General features: G+C 42.4%; 1 protein-coding gene and 1 long non-coding RNA gene across 8 annotated transcripts in view; one reads left to right on the top strand and one right to left on the bottom strand.

Moving 5' to 3' along the window:
• Positions 1 to 23,562, top strand: part of CDH12 (cadherin 12) — a 661,518-nt gene that overhangs the window by 541,712 nt on the left and 96,244 nt on the right. For all 7 annotated transcript variants that reach the window (XM_083623820.1, XM_083623822.1, XM_083623823.1 and 4 more), the window contains one exon: positions 10,789 to 11,083. In XM_083623820.1, the coding sequence (XP_083479946.1) occupies positions 10,789 to 11,083 (295 nt within the window). The remainder of the gene's footprint in view (positions 1 to 10,788; positions 11,084 to 23,562) is intronic.
• The window catches only part of LOC310767246, a 582,601-nt gene that overhangs the window by 499,156 nt on the left and 59,883 nt on the right, over positions 1 to 23,562 (bottom strand). The window lies entirely within an intron of this gene.

Here is a 23,562-nt window from a genome sequence, read left to right as displayed (position 1 = left end):
TTACTCAACAAGAATTAATGTTGAAGCTTTTTAAAAAGAAATCCGTCAAAGTCCAATAAAGGGGGGGGGGAGGCTTTGAGAAGCTTACATAAGTCAGAGAAACCTCTGAGTTTTCAGTGGCTTGAATATAATAGTCACCACTTTTTTGGGGGGGGGGAGTTTCTGGCTCCACCCACCGCTGCCCTACAAACCCCAGAAGAGTTGCCCAAGTGGAAACGTAGCCCTTTGAACTAGAGAGGCTTCTCCACCCTGTTCTACAGGTCAAATTCAGATTTTGAAAGGTTTGCTGGATTTGGAATTTCAAAAAAATCAGTGTTTCAGCTCAAACAACCTCAATCCTTCAGCCTGCTGGCATGCCTTGACATCTGCATTTCCTCTTTTCCCCACTTTGCATGCAATCCCACTATTGTATCTGCTTGGCCTTCGGCGACGGACTTTGAGTTGTTAACCTTGTAAAAGAGGCTCATTTTCTTTTTCTTTACTGTCCTTTCCAAGATCGTTTTATCTACTACTTCCTCAGAGAGTTCCTTCCTTAGTGACTGCCTCAATAACACTTAATGAGAGGGTTTTTTTTTTTTCTTCCTTCCACCCCCTGTCTCTTTGTTGCTGGACTTAATTTTTCCACTGAAGCACAAAGTGAAGCTGCAGAGAGACCCTTTTACGTTGCAAAGTGCACTGATCAGCCTTCGCAGCATGACATGATTTCTTCCGAGTGGCACAGCTTTATGAGTGAAAAACCTGTGGTGTGTTAAATTCTGAATTAATTTGATAAGTTCTATTGTTTAAGTCCCCAGGGGGCGGTTCTTTTGCAAGAGGGGTATCTGAGTAACCAGGAGACCTGCTGGCAAAAACTAAAACAGTACTCAAGACGGGTTCAAAGCCAGAGTCCAAGCAAGCAGTGTTGACAGCAAGGTTCAGGGGAAAGTCAGAACAGGCCACAGTTTGGTCTGGTATAGGCAGGCAATCCAGTAGCAAGTTGAACTGGTGCACAAATATTCCAGCAGCTCTTCCAGCCAAACTCTCTCTCTCTCTGTGTGTGTGTGTGTGTGTGTGTGTGTATAAAAAATAATAATAATAATAATAATCTGGAGCTGTTGAAGCCACACCCCAGTTTCAGCAGACTTCTATCAACTCTGAGAGAAGGGTCTTACTTCCTAGGAGATCTTTGCTCCTGATGAATCCTTGTTGTCACTTTTCCAGCTAGAGTAGCTATCTATGTGACAGTTAATGTACTGCCTCTTCATTTGGCTTGGGACCCATTCAGCCCCAATGTCAGGGGTTGACTTTTCCCCTGGTGTAGATGACCCCCCTCCCAAGCCTCACAGCTGGCTCCTGGCTCCTCACCCCCAGATGGAGTCTGATCCAAGGCTTGTTGTATGACTGGGGCCTTCTGGTCCTCCTCCCCTGATGAGGAATCCCACAGCTAAAGCACGGCAGGGATATAATTTTCATCTAAGCTATAACTAGAGGGCAAGGAAGACTGACTCAGCCCAATAACATCTGAGAGAAAAGCAAAGAACTTGTTAACCTTCTCCTAATGTGCACAGCAATAGAGGCTTTGGCAGATTCCTCCATTTAAGCACCTCAGCTCTTCATTTTTTTTTCTTCCCTGTCTCTTAACTTCCCATGAGAGTGAGCTGCTACGGTCAATAACTTTCAGAGACTACATTTGTGATTCACACTGGGGAAGAAGGGGTTAAAGGGCCTTTCAAGCATGAGAGAAAGTGGCTGAGCTGCCTAATTTATTAAGTAATTTAAAATATTTATATCCTGACATTTGGGCGTAGTTTCCTTAAGGCAGCTAATACAAGCAATGCTAAAGAACAAAACATAAAATGATCAAAGTACTTAAACAAAAGAACAAAAAATCACACACACACACAGAGAGAGAGAGAGAGAGAGAGAGCCTCCCCCCCCCAAAAAAAAAAAAATCACCGATTGCAACACCTTAGCAGCAGAATAGAATAGCCAGGAGATTGCTTGGCCTCAAAGGACCATTTTGGGCAGCAGTATCCTTATACTTTTTGCCCAGGCAAGCATATTACATGACCCAAAAGAGCAGCAAATAACCAGGCTGCAGAATGGTGATGGGATAAAATCAGGTCAAATCTTTATCGAGAGAAACAGGCAGGGTAAGAATTGGTATAGTATTGGGGCCAGGATCAGTTCATCATTCCACAAACCCCCACATTGATGGAATGGGTCCACTGGGTTTGAACTGAGTTTATGAATGAAAAAATGAGAAACTGAGAGAACCGAACTGGCTCAAATGTTGGAAGGTTAAAATGAAGTATACGTTTCTGACTTTTCCACCATAATCTATGTTTAATCTATGCTGGCCTATGACCGTAATAAAGATTTGTGTTGTATTGTATGTTTAGTGTGTTACTGCATTAAATGGATGAACCTTGTGGAAGCAGTTATCTCTGTAAGGGTAGAGCTCCAAACATGTCTGTATCTTTATGCTCCCATTCAAATATTTGAGTAACTACTTTGATGCAAATAAGATAGGTTGAGTGTGAATACAGGAGATGCACCCAGGCCTCCAATTCTTTGAAACGACCTTAAAATAGTCATTGAGGAGGGTGAAACAGGCTCTGTTGAGCCCCATGGAGAACACCCATATTAGCAAGATCATTCCTATTGCATTAAATAGCCATTAATTACTTGTTAAGTCAATATCTCTTGGTACAGTGAACCACCCTGTTTTTATAGAGGAGGTGAATGGCTATTAAATTCATTTCAATTTCAGGCTCAATTAGTTACTCTGCTCAATTGCCTGACAAACCAAACAAATGTATATTTTATTTAAATTAAAAATAGTCAGCTTTCTTAAAATAATACTTACGCAAAGTTCATGAATGTCTCCCAAGCAATATAATTAAATGAGATGAGTTTTCTACTCCAATTTATGAATCAGGTTATTGCAGAAAAGGAAAAAAAGACAGACACCAAAAGAGAAATGGTTTAGCTATTATTTGATACGTCTGTTAGATAGGGATAGATTATTGAATACATTTAGCAATTTCATCACATTAGTACAATGTAAATCAAGCTATAAATCCTAACAGTTTAAGATAACACACACACACAAAATAGCATTCATTTTAAGATCAGCGACTGTACTCAAAGTATTAGAGATATAAGATACCGTGTTTTGTGGATGTGTTGATGGAGTGACTAAAAGTACAAGGGCCACACATCAGTAATATAGTGAAAATTCACTTAATAGGGCAATCTTTTATAGCAAGATCTGGCAATGTGTGGGGTTAGGATTTAGAAGGTTTCTGGCAGAGCTGCAACCAGCTGAACACCCTCAGGACCAAAAAGTGAGAGACTTAGGTTGGATTCCAAGTCCATTCAACTCAGTGTAGTGAACTGCCAACCTGGTTTAAATTAAGCCAGCAAACAGGGTTGTTGTTTAGTCATGTCTGACTCTTCGTGACCCCATGGACCAGAGCACGCCAGGCACTTCTGTCTTCCACCGCCTCCCGCAGTTTAGTCAAACTCATGCTGGTAGCTTCGAGAACACTATCCAACCATCTTGTCTTCTGTCGTCCCCTTCTCCTTTTGCCCTCCATCTTTCCCCAGCATCAGGGTCTTTTCCAGGGAGTCTTCTCTTCTCATGAGGTGGCCAAAGTATTGGAGTCTCAGCTTCAGGATCTGTCCTTCCAGTGAGCACTCAAGGCTGATTTCCTTAAGAATGGATAGGTTTGTTCTTCTTGCAGTCCATGGGACTCTCAAGAGTCTCCTCCAGCACCATAATTCAAAAGCATCAATTCTTCGGCGATCAGCCTTCTTTATGATCCAGCTCTCACTTCCATACATCACTACTGGGAAAACCATAGCTTTAGCTATACGGAGCAAACAGGGTAGTGTAATTCAAACACTATTTCAAAAGCTTGCTTTTCCTCTGCCAGGCTTAGGATCTGGTGTGCCTTATGTCGGCTTAATTTACACTGTGCTTTTTTTCTGAGGGTACTCAAGGTTACGCAATACCGGCACCTTCTTTTTCCAAATGTTAAATGTAGCAAATGTTATTGTAACAACTTCATGACGATGTTGATAATGACATTTATTTATTCATTCATTCATTTGTTTGTTTGCCACCCATCTGACTGGGTTCCCTCAGCCACTCTGGGCAGCTTCCAACAAATTAAAACCAGTTAAGACATCAAACATTAAAACGTCCCTGAACAGGGCTGCCTTCAGATGTCTTCTAAATGTTATATAGTTATCAATCTCCTTGACATCTGATGGGAGGGCGTTCTACAGGGGGGGGTGCCACTACCGAGAAGGCCCTCTGCCTGGTCCCCTGTAACTTCTTGCAGTGAGGGAACCACCAGAAGGCTCTTGGAGCTGGATCTTAAATGAATGATGGGGGTGGAGATGCTCCTTCAGATATACAGTGCCAAAGCTTTTTAGGGCTTTAAAGGTCAGCACCAACACTTTGAATTGTGCTCGGAAACGTACTGGCACGCTTTCTTCTAAAAAAGAGCCCTGACTATATTATACCACAAACCTATCAGTAGATTTTTTGAGTTCAATGGGACATACTCCTGGATAAGTATAGGACTATAGCATAAACTGTTACAGGAATTGTATAGGTCATAGACATCAGTTTTAGAATACAGAAAAAAGGGACTCAATCCTTTCCAAGCCACTATATCCTTATAGTCGAAATATCTGTAGCAGAATACACAATGCAGAGAAAACATAGACAAGCCAACAGCTCTGATTTGCACACTCCGGCTTACCTTTGTAGGTTAGGCAAAGTATTTGCTCTGTTACTACTTCAAGACCTTTGATATCCATCTTTGTGCGGTGATAATCCAGATGATCACAGCTATTATGCATTCTTCGATTGAATGGACTAAGAGCACTCTGCTTTGGCAAATCCCATAAAGAAGACTACCGCTCTCCTTATTGACTTTAGCGCAGTGCTGTGGCAGGCAAAATGACAAAGGATAATCATTTTGAAGTCAATCCAGACAAAGCTCTTAATAAACAGTTTCTCAAAGGGAGCTACAGGCAGCTCGTTTTTATCACGCACATTCTCTATTAGTGTACTGCTGCGTGGGGTTTGTTATGCTCCTCTTAAACAAGAGGCTGTAAACTTTCAGTAATGAATCAAATGCTTCTGGTTGCTATCGGAAAGGAGGGTAATGGGACTGAGTTGAAAACTGGTCACTTTCCCAGCAAAATATACATTTTTGATGGAAGATGGACGGAAATCTTAATTGCTTGCGGGTGGGGGATGACTCCAGCTTTGGAAGTGCCATGCAATTCTTCCATTCCTTTTCCAGCAGTGTGGAGCAGTTTGGATCACATGGTCCAAAATCACAAGGTCACAAGATTTGAAAGGGCACCACAACCCTGTGAGGTAGGGTGAGCTGAGAGGCAGTGACTGGCCCAAGGGTCACCCAGTGTGATCTGAACCCTGGTCTCCCAGGTCTGACACTCTAACCATTATACCATACTGTCTATTTAAGCTTGTAGAACCCATTCTCAGTAATGGAATTCTTCCATTTTCGCAACATTTGGGAGAGCAAAGAGCTCATTTCCTCTCCTTAACATAGTTTGAAGTGGTAGTGAGGATTGCTGAAGTTCTGGGTTGATTTGAAAGGAGCAAGTAACTTCCTAAGTGTTGAGAAGAAAAGTAAGAAGCCACTGCTTTCCATTCTACCCTGTATTGATTGCATACTGTACTGGTTTTCTGCTGCAGCTTGCCTTCCTCCAAAAACTATGCTACTCATTGCATTGTCCCAGACCCTCCAAGCATCCCTATTTTCCACAGGCAGTCCAAGATTTACAGAAGCCATCTGGTTTCTGCTTTGATCCCAGAATGCCCTGCTTTTTATTAGGATGTCCCTATTTTCATAAGAGAAAAGCTGGAGGGTATGGAGTTATGCAACCCCTGAGCCAAGGTGATAAGTAACTTTATAACTTTAGAAGACTTCTAAAGGTTAGGAAAGTTTTTTTAAAAAAACAAGTTTAATTGTTTATTATGTTTTTATATGTGTTGGAAGTCATCCAGAGTGTCTGGGGCAACCCAGTTGGATGGGTCGGGTATAAATTGTAACATTATTATCAATTACAGAATAGGATGTCCCTTTTTAAATTGGAGAAATGTTGGAGGGTATGCTCCACTGTGGCAAAATTACGTAATTTATGTAATTAATTACTTATGTAGTTATTATTACAATGGTTGCACAGCACCCCTAATCTCTACTGAGTTGCAGCAAAATTCCAAGGGGCTCTAGCCAGGGTCAGGGGTGCCAACTTCAATAAAACATTGTGGGGGCCCAGGTAAGCCCTGCCCCGACATAATAAATCACATGACGCAGTATGCACACACCTTTGAATGGCAATGTTCATTGACTGGGGAGGTCCACCTCCTGAAATGTTTTATTGTGGGGGATGAAGACCCCTCAGCCCCTAAGAGTTGGCTCAAATGGCCAGGGTTGTGTTTCTGTTGGCAATCAAGACAAAGTGGAGACCGTCATGGTCTTTCAGAGATATTGTTCATTAACACATATTTACACCTGAGTCTGCTTTGGAGAACGTTCAGTGCGTCACATCTCAACACCAGCTTGTCATGACAGCAGTGACTGTCATGGTCGCTGCCCACCCCCCATTTAAGCCTCAGCTTTGTAGTTTAGTACGGGTGCTGAGTATTCAGTCAACAATCCTTATCCCATACCCTCCAAAATTTCACGGATGAAGATAGGAGCACCCAATTCCATGATGATAATTATACTATTTATAACCCACACATCTTATTGGGTTCCCCCCCACTCGGGGCAGCTTCCAACACACAGTGGACCTCGGGTTACATATGCTTCAGGTTACATACGCTTCACGTTACAGACTCCGCTAAGCCAGAAATATTACCTCAGGTTAAGAACTTTGCTTCAGGATGAGAACAGAAATCGTGCTCTGGTGGTGTGGCAGCAGCAGGAAGCCCCATTAGCTAAAGTGGTGCTTCAGGTTAAGAACAGTTTCAGGTTAAGAACAGACCTCCGGAACGAATTAAGTACTTAACCCGAGGTACCACTGTATATAAAAACATAATAAAACATTAAACATTTTAAAAAATCTTCCCTGTACAGGATTGCCTTTAGATGGCTCGGGGGTTAGATAACTCCATACCCTCCAACATTTCTCCAATGAAAATAGGGAGATCCTAAGGAAAAGCGGGACATTCCAGGATCAGGGACATTCTCTAAATCAGGGATGTCCCTGAAAAATAGGGACAATTGGGGGGTCTGCTTTCCCTCATTGTTAAATCACACTTTCTGTGGTTCTTTGAGGAGAAGGAATGGCAGTCAGATGTATTTTAAGTCTATTGTAAAGTTGTGTCCTTTGCGGCATGCAAAAGGGCTATTAACAGACGTTTTCCAGTTCCAAAATAAATGTCTGTTCTCCAAGAAGGATTTGAGAGTTTTTTTTATAACTTATGCATTGGGATCAAAGGAGCAAGCCTTTATTCTGTGCAAATGCTTTCTGTTTCCTGACAAGTTGGAAGCAACAAAAAGTCAAGCAGCAGCTCTTCAGAAAGCCCCAGCAGATGCTCTGCTTCTCCTGGTGGCAGATTTTTTCTATTTGTATTTTTTTTTTAATCTTTGCATGCCATCTGATCCAGTTCAGGGAATGTCAACAATAACACCGCCATGAAACAGATGCCTTGGAGGCTGCCAGTGTATAGTTCCACCTCGCCACACACACAAACAACTGTTTCTCAATGTGTCCCGTACACCCACAAGCTGAAATTAATCCGGAGTTCTGTTTAGAGTGTAATATCAGAACGAGACAGGTTACAGCCGGCTGACATACTTTATCTTTTACTCCTGTAGAAATCCGTTCTATTTAAATGGGTATTTATCATAATAAGAGCATAATAAGAGCCCTGCTAGATCAGGCCTATCTAGCCCAGCATAGATGCTGTGGACAAGGGACGTGGGTGGCGCTGTGGTCTAAACCACTGAGCCTCTTGGGCTTGCCGATCAGAAGGTCGGCGGTTCGAATCCCAGCAACAGGGTGAATTCCTGTTGCTCTGTTCCAGCTCCTGCCAACCTAGCAGTTTGAAAGCCTGCCAGTACAAGTAGATAACTAGGTACCGCTGTGCTGGGAAGGTAAGTGGTATTTCTGTGCGCTCTGGTTTCCGTCACGGTGTTCCGTTGTGCCAGAAGTGGTTTAGTCCTGCTGGCCACATGATCTGGAAAGCTGTCTGTGGACAAACGCCGGCTCCCTTGGCCTGAAAGTGAGATGAGCACCACAACCCCATAGTCGCCTTTGACTGGACTTAGCCATCCAGGGGTACTTTACCTTTACCTTAGACACATGCGGGAAGCTTGCAAGCAAGACCTTCTGTGCTGGGGGAGCAAGCCCACTCCACAAAGTATTATGTCATAGCTGTGTTTCAAAGTGCTGAAATTGAGGAGGTATGCTCGGTTATGGTGGACCTGCAAATATTCCAGAAAGGTAGAGGAGTTATATCACATGACATAAGCTTTAAAAGCTTTTGTGCTCTGAGAATTTTGTCATAGGAGGTGGTGATGTTCTGAGTAGCCTAATTCCATCACATTTCAGGTTTACTGACACTCATTCAGATATCCATTCCATCCTGTTTTCTACCGTTAAATACACATTTTATATAAAATGTGTATTTTTGTCTGTACTTTTGTACACCTAAACCGCGTAGCAAAATCGGGAGAAATACATTCCGTGACTTAGGTTTGTCTTCGGTTTTGAGTTTTGGGAGTGTTGGATCAGATCAGTCCTCTGTAAAAAGTGACGTGAACGAATTCCTCCCCTGTCTCTAATAGGAATTGGGAACAGTGTTAAGATCCTGGGTTTTCAGGTCTGTTGTCTCCTCTGAAAGGAAGTCACATTGCTTAATTGTAAGTGCAGAAGGACAGGCTTCAGTAGATTGGTGGTATCACTAAGGCACTCTTTTTGTACTTGGGGGTACTTCTTTATCATATAACACTACTGTACTTCATAGATGTATTTTTAAAACACAGAAGTGGCCTAACCATGGATGGGAATGTTGATAAAAAGGAAAGATTAGTGGTTAGAGGAGGAATACTGGTGCCATTAGCGAACGACTGAAGTGTGCCCCCCACAAGCTAATATCCCTCCATCCTACTTATAGCACTAGGCTAAAGGAGGAACCATATGCCAGGCCTGCTACTTTCCTACCACGGGATAGTAGTAAAATTATGAATAAAAACTGTTATTTACTAGTTTATGCTCCTTCTGGTGCAATTCAGCTGAACTGTGTTGAAAAATGATCGAGATATGATCTCCCCCCCCCCCCAGCTAAAGGTGTTCAATGCTCTGGCATTAACTTAGCACAGAGAATATATTTTTGACAACCATTATATTAAAAGCCTGAGTTCTGCATGTAAAAGGCTGCAGTGATGTGATGCCAATGACAACATACAATTGTGTGTTCTTCCTTTTCATTTAATGCCATCTTATTTTCTTCTTCATCTTTGTCCTACTGTGATTTTCATACTGATAGATACAATAAACTTTCTGATTCTGAAGTCCTGCTTGGTATGTCTGATGTGCTCATTCAGAATCTCATCTCCTGAAATCAACAGCTTTTTCAGGCTGGCTACTTGATCCAAGCCAGTTAATGTTAAGATGCCACAAAACTATGATAAAGTCATGAAGTAAATTCAAAGTAAGGGCAATATTTCATGGCCTTTTGCCCCTCTTTCAAGCCCCTTCACCCCAAAATCACTGAAATGAGGTGCACTTTTCATAGCTAGCCTTTTTATTTTATTTTTATTTTGTGAATCCACCTTAAGGTCAGCCTTTATACACACATGTGTGCTGGCCTCTAAGTAGAGGTTACTCTGTTGCATTAGCAAAAGTGGTATTCACACCATTGGAAAAAGTATTTCCTTGTCTTCTACTGTAGGGCATGTTCTTCTGGACACATATTTTTTCAACTAGACATGATATTCCTTAGCTGTGGATTTAGCTGTGTTTACATAGCGGAGGCAGGACCTTTCCATTTTGCCTTTTAGGCAACAAAATGGGACAGGCAGGCTGTCCCTGAGTGGAAAGAAACCTCTGTACTTAAATTTAAAACCTGTGTGTGGTAGTGGTTAGAATAGTGGCACTGATCACAGGAGGACCAGATTCATCCATGAAATTAAGAGTGGTTTGGAACATTAACAATGCATTTGCAGAAATGACAACTGTGTCACAATCCCTGTGTTTATATCAAGCACATTAGAAGTTCTCTTGGTACCTCATGCATTTCCCCGTACAGGAAATGTGCAAACCCATTTGAAGTCAAGTACAGGAAGTGTCATTAAGCAAGATGTCCTGTATCTGTACATAGCATTAACTCCAACCTGGGGCTTCCTTCTCCAAGATAACAACACAAGAAGTGCAGCTGACATTTCCTGAACTAGCATATATCACTGAAGTCCAAACCCACACTGATTGGATGGATATGGGCAGGCTGGTGTCTCTCAGTCTAATCAACCTCAGAAGAACACAGAGGCTAACTGAGATAAGAATTATAAAATAATCAGCATGTTGTTATTTGTAATAATTTCTATAAACAGGGTTAGGTACACTTAAAGATCCCAAAGGGTTTGTGCAATGTTCCTGTCTTCCTCAGAAATAGCAGCTTTCCCATTTGATGTTGTTAGAGATTGAAATGATTTTTGGATTAATACTTAAAATGAAAAAGCTACCGTTCTTCCAGCCAGGAATTTCTCTTATTAATTACTTTTACCTTTTCTCTCTTTTTCTGTTAAGCTTCATTCTGACTTGGACAAGGGAGTGGGAAGTGTTAAGTACACGTTATCAGGAGATGGCGCTGGTACAGTGTTTACCATTGACGAGACCACAGGGGACATTCATGCCATAAAGAGCCTTGACCGCGAAGAGAAGCCTTTCTACACCCTCCGTGCTCAAGCAGTGGACATCGATACGAGGAAGCCACTGGAGCCCGAATCAGAGTTCATCATCAAAGTGCAGGACATTAATGATAATGAACCAAAATTTCTCGATGGGCCTTATGTTGCCAGTGTCCCTGAAATGTCTCCAGTAGGTAAGTCTGCCTCTTCTTCTTCCTTCTCCTTCTTTAAAGGAACTCTTCTTACCTAACCTGCACACTTTAGCCTCATTTGTTCTGGAAATGAACCTGGCAAAACAACAACAAACAAACCTATGGTCACGTAAAGCATCCTCAATAAACAAACGAGACGTAACCGGCTGTGTTCTTAGATAAATAAGGTATACTATTCATAGTATCAAATTGTAAATTTCAACAGAAGTCACTCATAAAGTTCAACAAACGAACAAAGCAGTAGACCCAGTGGATCAGATCATTCTCTAGTCGGTTCATGTATAAGGTCCATTCATGTAATGGTGTCTATTCCACCTATCTGTTCATAAAGTCCAAACCATCCACATGAAAGGTTGTTACAAAATCCTTTCACAGAGTCTAAGACAAGGATTTCCGGAATATTGGCCTTGTTTCGCTGTCCTGGGCTTCATCAGTAGTTAAAGCTCTAAGTAACGCAAATAAATACAATATCATGATCTCACACATTTTACAGCAAAAATAATATAAAACCATAAACGACTGTACTTACCATATGTGATATTACAGGACAATGGATCTTATGGCATGGTAGTAGCTACAGTAAACAGCAACTGTTACAAAGTAGGGTTATATGGACAAGCACAATATTGAGAGCCAGTGTGGTGTAGTGGTTAAGAGTGGTAGATTCGTAATCTGGGGAACCGGGTTCGTGTCTCCGCTCCTCCACATGCAGCTGCTGGGTGACCTTGGGCTAGTCACACTTCTCTGAAGTCTCTCAGCCCCACTCACCTCACAGAGTGTTTGTTGTGTGGGAGGAAGGGAAAGGAGAATGTTAGCCGCTTTGAGACTCCTTCAGGTAGTGATAAAGCGGGATATCAAATCCAAATTCTTATTCTTCTTATTGATTGGGTTACAGGTGTTGGCAATCCACAGATACAGAATATCTTTCTTAAAGTGACCCATATGGCACAGCAAAAATAAAACAAACTTAATCCATGTTCAGATGATATACATGTAAACATTAATATAAACTCATATATTAATGTAAACAATTTTTGGACCTAAAGTAATAGCAATCCACAGATGCACAATTAAGTACTCAAAATAATCCACTTGGCCTACAGAGGTGATAATGTTGAGCATCAGCCCCAGGAAGGATGGCCAATAGCCACAGATGATGGGAGTTGTAGTTCAGCAACATCTAGAGGGCTACAAGCTCCCCACACCTGTGGTTGAGGGGTATCTTCACACATGTTGGTGTTGCATGGCGAGTCCCGCCTCCCCCCTTGGAAAATAAGACACAGGACACAGAATTTAAGGTTAATGAGCGTAAAAGGCCACAACTATATTGATTGCAGAATTGAGCGGTATTGGCTTAGGCATTGGTCCTATCGACTAACCGGCTTCAGCCTGATTGCATGAAGGCCGGCAAGGGTTAACCACCAGTAGGGGGAGTCCTGCTGATGTACATCAACCAGGAGCTCCCCCGGGGTTACCTCTCGGGGGCGTGCCTTAGGCCCACACCTCCATAGGCTTCAGACAGGGCAACGCCCCCCGGAATCCTTTACCGGACTACCCTTGGCTTTGGGGGAAGGTGATGGCGCTTCCTTCCCCCCCTCTCATTTGCATAACAATACCCCTACCAACCAACCGAAGTCCATAGCAATGTCAGAGAGTCAAACCTAAGGGCGGGCAGGGTGGGAAACCGGAGCAGCTGAAACGAAGAAGAGAGGGAAATCCTTGGCCGCGCTAGCCCTAAATAGTCCGGGCCACGCCTCCCTGCCCAGCCGATTGGCTGGACAGGGAGATGACGCGCCCGAGGATTCCCTCAGTCTCGCGGGGGCTGGAGTCAGTGTGCCCGCAACACCACCTCCTCTCCAGCTCGGAAGTGGCTCTCTCAGCAAGTTGTCCCAGGAAGATGGAAGGGAGTCACTGCTGCCAGATAATTCATTTCTAGGTGACCTGTCTCCCCCATGTGTGTGAAGTATGTTTAATCACTGAGATTTCCATGATGACAGTAGCTCTTCTTAAAGCAGCATTATTTTGGTAAGGTGTCAACTGCATATGCAGCACTCATGAGAGCTACAAAAATGGAGCCTGAACATAAACACGTCTCATATGTAGAAGTACCACATGTGGCCAATACAACTACATGGGGTTACTGTTATGCTCCCCTGGTAGTGTGGAGAATCGAGTCTCAGCGAGATGTAGATTTAACTTTACCCCTTGCTATTTTTTTCTGCTTCATGCAGAAAAAGCTGTTGTTTGCCCCTTGAGGCAAAACACAGAAGGGAGATGTTTGGATGGGCATGCACTTTTAAGGGCAAGTTATTATGATAGACCTTTCAATCAGTATTTAAATCAGGACTTCTCTGCCTATGTGGGCAAATTTGAGAGTGAATTTGAGAGTGCTACCCTTTTTAAGTTCAACGGGGAAGCAATCAGAGAGTTTGACATACACACAGTGATAAGAATAGCCGTACTCATAATGACCAAGCCTCCGCTGCTAAATTAATCACCAACAATTTCTTTTTTATATATTTTTTTTTATTAATTCATCCCAATTAGTAACAAATCAAAGCAAATCACAATACAAACAAATAAGAGCAAATTACATTCCGAATTTTTAAAAAAATCAGAGGGACTTCCCATGTACTGGATGTCTAGAGAAATATCATTATTGAAGAATTAATGTATCAGAAAACTAAATACTGGACGGCAAAGTCTTACATTAGCAATACCAACAATTTCTAAGCAACAAACATTAGCTTTTCTGCTAATGTAAGACTTTGTTGTCCAGTATTTAGTATTCTGATACATGAATTATTCGATAATGATATTCTTTTGCCTCCGGGTGATCTTGCAGCTGAAACAAATAATGTGTCATAACTGTATGATTTTTTGGTAAGCTAAGAAAAATAGCATCTTTTTTATAAATTATCAAAATGAAACCGTTGTTTTCATCTAAGATTTCCTCTTCCTGCCATTCATTTTGTCTCCTAAATTGCTTTAAAAGCATTCTTTACGGATGTAGACTGGCCCACTTTCTACCTCAGCTTCCTTTCTAAAACCCAATCTATTACTGAGCATCCTCTTTGGACCACATATAGATATTCTGTCGGTGTTGGCATTCATGACCTCTGCTGTTCAAGGTTGAGTATTAAATTAGTTCTGTATAGTAGCTACTCAAAGAGCATAGACCTGTGTAGGAGCTGCTTGAGACATCGTACCATACTGGATAATGGATGCACACCTCTGGTTTGAGTACACTTGAGCAAGTGAGACATATCTTCTACATCACCACCATTTTAAGATATCAACAGCATTTACTTTCTGCAGACATGGCAGTGAGAGGGCCCAGGAGCGTATGCAAGCATTTGCTTCTGCTTGTGTATCTGTGGCCATCTCCTTCGCTCGCTTAGCAACAATATTAAGAATAAGAATAAGATTTTTTATTTATACCCTGCCCATCTGGCTGGGTTTCCTCAGCCACTCTGGGCAACTCCCAGCAGAATATTAAAAACATGATAAAACGTCAAACATTAAAAATTTCCCTAAACAAGGCTGCCATCAAATATCTTCTAAAAGTCAGATAGTTGTTTATTTCCTTGACATCTGATGGGAGGGCTTTCCACAGGGTGGGCACTACTACCGAAAAGGCCCTCTGCCTGGTTCCCTGTAACCTCACTTCTTGCAGTGAGGAAACCACCAGAAGGCACTCGGCACTGGACCTCAGTGTCCGGGCTGAACGATGGGGGTGGAGACGCTCCTTCACGTATACTGGGCCAAGACCGTTTAGCAAGGTGTTATGAAAGGTGTTTAATATTTGGTTACTAAGGGGTTTGTATGCTTGTTTTGGAATGTGTTCCTTCCCTGAAACATTCTTAATTATTCACAATGGCCACAATCTGACCCCCTCTACTTGCAAAAGGTGCAGCACCCCAACAATTTGTTCATCTCGTCCAGTACAGTATTGTCTTTTCTTCTTGGGAATGTCTCTCCAGGTTCTCAGCCAGAGGGCTACCTTATCCCTTTAATGAATGAACTCAGGACCTTCTGCTTGTTAGCTGTGTGCTCTGCATTACTAAGCTATGGTCCTAATGTGCCAGGTTCATTTGCTTTCCTCTTTGCCTCCTCTCTCCTCTGTTGCCTGGACACTGAGACCTTGCTCCTTCCCTGGGTGCATCTGACAGCTGAGGCCTCTACTGATAGACTACTCTTATCAAGATTAGAAATAGCTTTCAGCATGAGACTATGGTATTGAATGATATTGAACGTGCACAGATACTATCAGTGCCTTGCAGCAGAGAAGAATTTGGGTGGGGGAGAAGGGGGTCTGCCCCTCCCCTTTCTTCCTTCACAGTCTAGTTTTCTGCACTCTCTGCCTTGCTATCTATGTTTACAGGGGTTGAGTCATAGTCCATGCTGTTTCCTGTTGACCCCATAATTATATTTTGCTTCAAGTTACAAATCTTATTTATTTAGGTCATTTCTATGCATGCTTGCTGGCTAAGCCAGAAAGAAAATAGAATCCCCTGCAATTCTTTCCACACTTATGCTTAACAAGTGTGACCTCTATATGAGTACATCAGAACATCTGTTTATAGTGTTTCAAAGAGCAAGAGCAGGCTGCAAGTTTAAAAATGCATGACAATAAAATGAATAAAGAAATGCACTGGCAATTTGTCCTGTCAGAGTTGTATACAACTGACAAAGCATCTGCTTAATGCACCTTGCTAACTGTTTTGTCACTGTAAATTCTTCCCCAACCTCAACACTTGATTTTGGTTTTTTAAAATAATAATAATAATAATAATAATAATAATAATAATAATAATAATGTTTAAGATATTGTGTGATTCTACCAGCTTTTTTAATGTTGGTTGGCAGTTTGGTTTGGGTTATACGGTATGTTGTTGTTGTTGTTGTTTAGTTGTTTAGTCATGTCCGACTCTTCGTGACTCCATGGACCAGAGCATGCCAGGCACTCCTGTCTTCCACTGCCTCCCGCAGTTTGGTCAAACTCATGTTCATAGCTTCAAGAACACTGTCCAACCATCTTGTCCTCTGTCATCCTCTTCTCCTTGTGCCCTCCATCTTTCCCCACATCAGGGTCTTTTCCAGGGAGTCTTCTCTTCTCATGAGGTGGCCAGAGTATTGGAGCCTCAGCTTCACGATCTGTCCTTCCAGTGAGCACTCAGGGCTGATTTCCTTCAGAATGGATAGGTTTGATCTTCCTGCAGTCCATGGGTCTCTCAAGAGTCTTCTCCAGCACCATAATTGAAAAACATCAATTCTTTGGTGATCAGCCTTCTTTATGGTCCAGCTCTCACTTCCATACATCACTACTGGTAAAACCATAGCTTTAACTATACGGACCTTTCTTGGCAAGGTGATGTCTCTGCTTTTTAAGATGCTGTCTAGGTTTGTCATTGCTTTTCTCCCAAGAAGCAGGCGTCTTTTAATTTCGTGACTGCTGTCACCATCTGCAGTGATCATGGAACCCAAGAAAGTGAAATCTCTCACTGCCTCCATTTCTTCCCCTTCTATTTGCCAGGAGGTGATGGGACCAGTGGCCATGATCTTCATTTTTTTTATGTCGAGCTTCAGACCATATTTAGCACTCTCCTCTTTCATCCTCATTAAAAGGTTATTTAATTCCTCCTCACTTTCCAAACAGAAAAAGTGTTTATTAACAGAGTAGCAAAACTGGAGCTAATTACAAAGGATGGCATAGAATTCAGCAGATTAATATGAAGCTTTCTAAACAGAAGCCTAGCAGAATGAAGAGTAAATGATAGCAGGACCAGAACTAGGTGCCTTGGTAACTGGGGCAAACAACCTGACATTTGCCCTGAAGTTAACCTCATATTTTGGCGTAATAATATGATAAACAAACAAGTATTGATCACTTAAATATTTAGTTTGATTGTGATGTTAGGGTAGCTATTAAATCAGGAACATGCAAAAAACCCTATATTATTCTAATGTTTTCTACAACATTATTGTGTCTGTTCTCAAACTGAAGTATCAAGAATAGAAGGTGTAGGAGGCTTAGTTTAGTCAGAATGGAATATACACTCTGAGAGTTAGTGCTAAATGCCGTATATTTTGCTCTATAAGACTCACTTTTTCCCTCCTAAAAAGTAAGGGGAAATGTGTGTGCGTCTTATGGAGCGAATGCAGGCTGCGCAGCTATCCCAGAAGCCAGAACAGCAAGAGGCATTGCTGCTTTCACTGCACAGCAATCCCTCTTGCTGTTCTGGCTTCTGAGATTCAGAATATATTTTTTCTTGATTTCCTCCTCCAAAAACTAGGTGTGTCTTGTGGTCTGGTGCGTCTTGTAGAGTGAAAAATATGGTACATTACTTCTGGTATATGAGCCAACATAGCTGCTAGTCGGCTGTGAAAATTTGTGTCCTGAACTTTTTAGACTCGTCTACCCATGTACTATCTGAAACCAAAGGAGTGCATTGCTTGCCAAATATGACCCCCCCCCAGTTCTTCCACCCCACTATATTGATAATGGATTTTGCAGAATTTCTACCTTGTGAACGGATTTCCTGCTCTATTTATTGGATGGAAGCTGGTTTGAGGGAAAGTGTATCAAACAGCAGCATTTCTCATGAAACTGCAGGATACTTACGGATTGAAATGTCATGTGCTCTGGGCTTCAAACACCAGAGCACACTGGAGCTGGAATCAATAATAATGTGTGCAAAGCTTCTGTACCACTAAGTGGATCTAAACCTGAAGTGTATTTTTGAATGGATTACTTCGCCTAGTCGCCCAAACGGCTGTAAACATTAACTATATTTTATAGGAAATGACTTTTTTTCCTGGCTACCAACTGAGTGGCTATGAGCATTATTTTCCCTTTCCAGCTGCTGAGCTATTTTTCTCCTATTAGCTCGGATCTATTTATATTTCTCACATCAGAAAGTAAGCAAAGGTTGCCATCACTGAAGCAGCTCTCGCTTTATGACAAGCAATAATGTCCCAGTCGTCGAACTCTCATAAAGACATTGGAGATAATGAGAGCAAGCTGAGATTTAAACGGATTATAATGGATATTTGGCACATGCCCCGACTGCTTTATCTTAAAGCACTCCATTCCCCTCTCCTCCCTTTCCTGCTTTGGAGTGTATTATATTCTGTTTTGTGTGTGAGGAGGGGCTCGAGATGCCCTGTGCAACAGGGCAAGCCAGTTGTAAAGACCAGACACTGATGGATTGTAGGAGTCAGTCAAGGGATCAGCAGCCTTGGAGGGCGAAAAGCAGGAAAGACTTAAGGATGCTAAGCAAGTGGGAATCAGCAAACCAAACATGATTAACGACTGCAATTCTATGTATAGAAATATCCACAATAAAGCAGATAGTACCAAACCCCAGGAAGTGTCAGAGTGATAACAAACTGAACATTAGGGGCTTGATTAATGAGAGAGTAGAGGGGGGAAATTACTGATGGTAGATATTGTAAAAAGGGAAAACACTCCTCTGGTTCCACATGGATTTGTTTCTTTTCTTGTTTTGGTTGCCGTGATTTTGCCTCTGCCTCTTGGACAAAGCCACCTGGACTCAAAAGATCTAGGGCAGGCCAAAGATGTTGCAGTATTGGTGCCTTCAGGTAAGAATGGGATAAAGGTGGGGTCTAGGAATATAGGAGAGGCTGAAACCCATACTTTCACTTGGCCCATATTTTTTTTTTCTTCATATTATGTACGGATTAATTCCCAGTGGTCCAGAACACATAGTCTAAGATCCCTGTGGAGTTTTCCTTCACATATAGATAGATAGATAGATAGATAGATAGATTCTTTATTGTCATTACACACGTGCAACATTGCACAAGTGCAACGAAATTGGATGCCATCCCTTAAAAACAACAAAAGCAAAACAACAACAACAACCCACAAACCACATTCCAGCCACCAGAAGATCATATTTATGTCCTGATCACATTCCATGCATCTTAGTCTTGCCATTATGTCAGTTTTAGGCCCTACCTACACAATACATTTTAAGCAGTATCATGCCACTTTAAACCGCTATGGCTTCACCCAAATAATCTTGGGAACATGTACTTTGTTAAGGGTGCTGAGAGTTGTTAGGCAACCCCATTCCCTTCAAAGACCTACAATTCCCATAGTTCTCTGGGAAGAAGGCTCAGTTGTCAGTCTGAAAATTGCAGCTCCAAGGTTAGATCTGGATATATGAGCCACTGGCCATCTGGCCCTACTTTACAATATCAAACAAATACATACTGATAATCATTTTCATCCATCAAATGCATATATACAAGAACATCTGCTATTGCTCTTAGACTCTCTCTCTCTCTCTCTCTCTCTCTCTCATCAGAGCATCTATCCAGGAACATTAAAAAATCTATCAATCATATGTACGGTTAGGTGAATCTATTTCAGTTTCTCTCTGTCTCTCATTTTTCCATTCTTAAGTTCAGATCTCCACAGTTCTGTGTCAGTTTCAGGTGACAGTCCTCAAGTAAATTTGTTAGCATTTTAGCGTGCATTTCCCCCATTACACACATTTTTGTACAGTTTTCTATGCAGTTTTGGACACTATATATATATTTACAGGCAATTACCACTAAAGTAATGCATTTTATTTTCACTGGTATATATGCATTTATTTCCCCTTGGTTAATGGATTTGTGGTGGGAGAACTTAACTGATGGAAGTGCACGTTTCAAAAAATCACTGCGGTTCAGTTTGCATCTTGCTTTGAGACAAACAAATATTCTTGTGTCTCAGATTCATGCACACAGTGAAAGTCAAAGCAGATGTCAGTGGCTTCTGTTTCCATCCTGAAGAGCTTGAAGGCCTGAGCTTAGACATCAAGTCAGTTTAGAAACTACTTGAACAGTTCGGTAGCTACTTCTCTGTGGCTTTCTCTACTAATTTGGTAACACCAAATTTCAGTAATCACAGAGGGCAAGCAAATCATTCAGTGCATAATTCTGTTGATGCCACAACTCTCATACAGGTCGGCATCACTGACATAGTTATGCTCATCTTTTCTCACTGTAAACAAGGATAGATCCAGCCCTGCTCCTTATTGCCTTCATGGCAGTTTCATTGCATTCTTATCAACCCTTTTTTCTCCATGCAAAGGTTCTGTGCTTTTGAAAATGCCTGTTGCTTTTGAAAGCAACAGGAAAAAGCTTGTCTGCAAACACTTTTTCCCAGTGCTTAGTCCTATGAGAGGTATTAAGGACACTGTAGCTAGAATTAGGCAACTTGCTTACTCCCTCTTTGGTTCAGTGACTCCAGAGTCATCTGCTTTCCCTTGTGATTTCCACTCTTTGTCCCCTCATGCCTGAAAGCGAACCAGACAGTTTTCAGCAGATGCTCTGTCATAGCTCTTGCATGTAGTTCTCTCTCTCTCTCTCTCTCTCTCTCTCTATATATATATATATAATACTCCATTCACAGCTTTTTAGTCCTGAACCAACAATAATCACTGAACATAATCCAGCGAGACAAAACACCTTGCTTTTCAAATAATAGATGATCTAGCTGCTCACCCATCTGCTGCTATTAAAGCAGCAGGAGGAACATTGCCTTCTACATGTTGTAAAGAAGAGGAGGGGACCCACTCTTCCAAATCAAGTTGAGAAAATGCATTGAGGTTGATAACATGGTAAATCTTGACCATCTGGTGCTGGGGAAATGTTGTGATTATGCATTTGCAGGGCGGGGGATTTGTAGATGTTTTAAAAATGCAATAAAATTCTAATTACTGGTGTCATAAGGTAGGAAGTTTTCAGCACATTGGGAGCTAAGCCGTATTGAAGCACACACAAGCTGCAAATAACATTGTCAGGTGCAGAGTAAGCTGATGAATAATTTGAAATTGCAGAGGAATGAGGATTGTCTAAGGAAGGGCTGGAGGACCTTAGTCCTGGGAGCTGAATGCAGCTTCTCTATCAGATCTTTAGGACTCTGCCCAGGCCCTTTTTTCTCCTCAGGCTGCACCCTACTCACCCACACACTGGCCCTGCTCCATGCTGCCTTTTACCTAACTGGAATGGTCTCTTTAACTGTAACAACACCTGGATAGAGAGATGTGTGTGTCTTTAGTAACCTTTGGCCTTTGTGTGACTGGACACTAGCCTGACACTGGGGGAGCCAGCTCCAGAGACCTGAGCCATCTTGCTCCCTCCTATTTTGGGGAGTAGGGGCCGACCCCCTCTTCATGTTCATAAAACATGGAGGAGAAGTGCAGAGCTGACCATGGCGTGTTTCCAGTGACAGTCTCCTTCTCCTGCTGTCGTGGAGGAGAAGGATGCTCAAAACAGCTTCGTGCCAGTGGCAGTGTCAAGAAGTGGCAGAGGAGCTGCTGGCCATGCAAGCCACATGGCTGCCATGTTCAGCCAGGGCTGTCTTAAGGATATGCAGTGCCGGGGTGCAAAGATCCGCCCGGCACCCCCCCCCCCAGTTGCCCAGTCCCAGGCACGCAGGAGGGCAGAGCCGGCCAGCCGCTTCAGCGTCTCGCTGTCTCGGTCGTCCCCAAACTCACGGGGCAGAACCGCCTGCAGCAGAAGAGCCCACCGTGGTACTCTGACAGGTGGGCTCTTCCCTAGACTCAACTCTCAGGCCCCAGACGCTTGGCCTGGCACCCCTGAGAGCCCGGCGCCCGGGTGCCCCACACCCCTAGCGCCTTTGGGTAAGATGGCCCTGTGTTCAGCTCTGTGTCCTGATGCATGAGGTTGGGACGTCCTAATGTCATGTGCACGGCGTTCCCCTCCCCCCATCATCATCTCAAGCTGGTGCCTTGGCCTGGCACACAAATATTAGAGTCACACCCATTGCTCTACCCAGTTTATCCTGTGATTATACTACGGATGCCTGAGAATTCCAACAATAAACAGGAGCAGAGATTGTCAGTGGGTTATTAGACTGGGAAGGTAGTGTGGAGGCATCCTTTGCTTAGACCTGGGGAAAGATGCCTGTGAAGGTATTGGCTCTGTTTTTACATGTAGTGGTGTAATTGGTTCTGCTTTAGAGGGCTTCCTTCCTGCTAACCTCAAGTTCAGTGATCATATTCTTATTAGCATCAGAGTCATTTAGGGATTGACACTGTAGCCTCTGACTCAGTGTCCTGGCTGTTGCTAGACAAGGTTAACTCAGTCTCCAGCATTCATCGGCACTGTGTGATTCTAGCATACCCCCTTTCCCATCTCAAAGGCAAGGTAGGGGTACCCATTTACATTCCTGGAGTCCTCAAACTTAGTAAACCATCTATTAGCATGGTCAAAGTCATTACTAGATATGAACTGTCCTTGCTAATAGAGGAGTGAAAAATTTATCCCAGGTAGAATGGTAAACTGTGTCAGTGTTTCATAAGCTGCCGAAGTCCTGGCTAACATCTAGTATGACTAGAGGCCAAGGAGAACACTGGTGTTTTGGGATAGATTGATTAAGTGTTTTCCATTTACATTTTGCTTGCACTCAGTCCTACATCCATTCTTTCCCGTTTTTGTTGATTTCTTTTAAAAAAAGAAAACACACACAAAATACATTTCAGATGCATGACTTTTGTATGCATTCTTACATTAAAACATACTATTTTGTATTTTTCCTGAAATACGCATTTTTGTGCACATTTTTCAAACTGAAACTATATCACATGTGTTACCTGGTTGATCCACATGTACATAAGTCTGAGAATGGCATATTGAGTTTATTCGCTTTAGAAATGTGAATGATTTTCTCCTCTGTTCCTACTTGGACTGCTGATAGTTGTACAGAGGACAGAATTTTGGCAGCTGCAGCCTCCGTTCATGACAGCAAGCTGCTTCTGCCAGATCTTCTCTTCTATACAACAAGTAAAGGGACAGGAACCATATCCCTATTAGAATATGGTCATGCGACTTTTTGCAATATATATTTTAGATCTCTTTCTCTCAGTGTGGAGAAGAATTGGCTCACAGCTGGACAAATGGGAGGGAGGAGATTCCTAGCAATTCAAAAGCCAGATCATCAGTGGCCTATGGCTTAATCTATATGACATGTCACATAACTAGCTGAACACAACCTGCCAGCCGTATATTGTGGCCTGCCAGGTGCTTGGCAGCCTTCTTAATGCTGCTCCAAGCAGGCATAAAAACCCTGATATGTTGCCATACAGGCAGATAGTCTGTGTTTGGCTTAGTGGATCATAAGTTGTGCAGGCTTAGTGTAATTCACAAACTAGCTACAATGGAGCATGTAGTTCTAAACAAGCCTAGTCCTGTTGATGTCAAAGGGAGTGACAGCATTCCTAAATATTTATGCTGGAGTCTCTGCCAGTTGCACTGTTGCAATATCCCCACACTGGCAAAAGAAATTCTCCATCCTAAATCCATGTGGACTGCATCATAGTCATCCATGTTAGCTGCTTTATGTGGTCTGTTAATTGTGTAACCTGCCATTTCAGTCCTAAGAGGGTACTTTGTGATATGTTCAAAGCCATTACTCTGCC

This window comes from Podarcis filfolensis, assembly GCF_964270895.1.
Source record: "Podarcis filfolensis genome assembly, chromosome: 7".
NCBI classification, from domain to species: Eukaryota; Metazoa; Chordata; class Lepidosauria; order Squamata; family Lacertidae; genus Podarcis; species Podarcis filfolensis.
The sequence above is the reverse complement of the archived record's forward strand: the minus strand, read 5'-3'. Positions and strand labels throughout refer to the sequence as shown.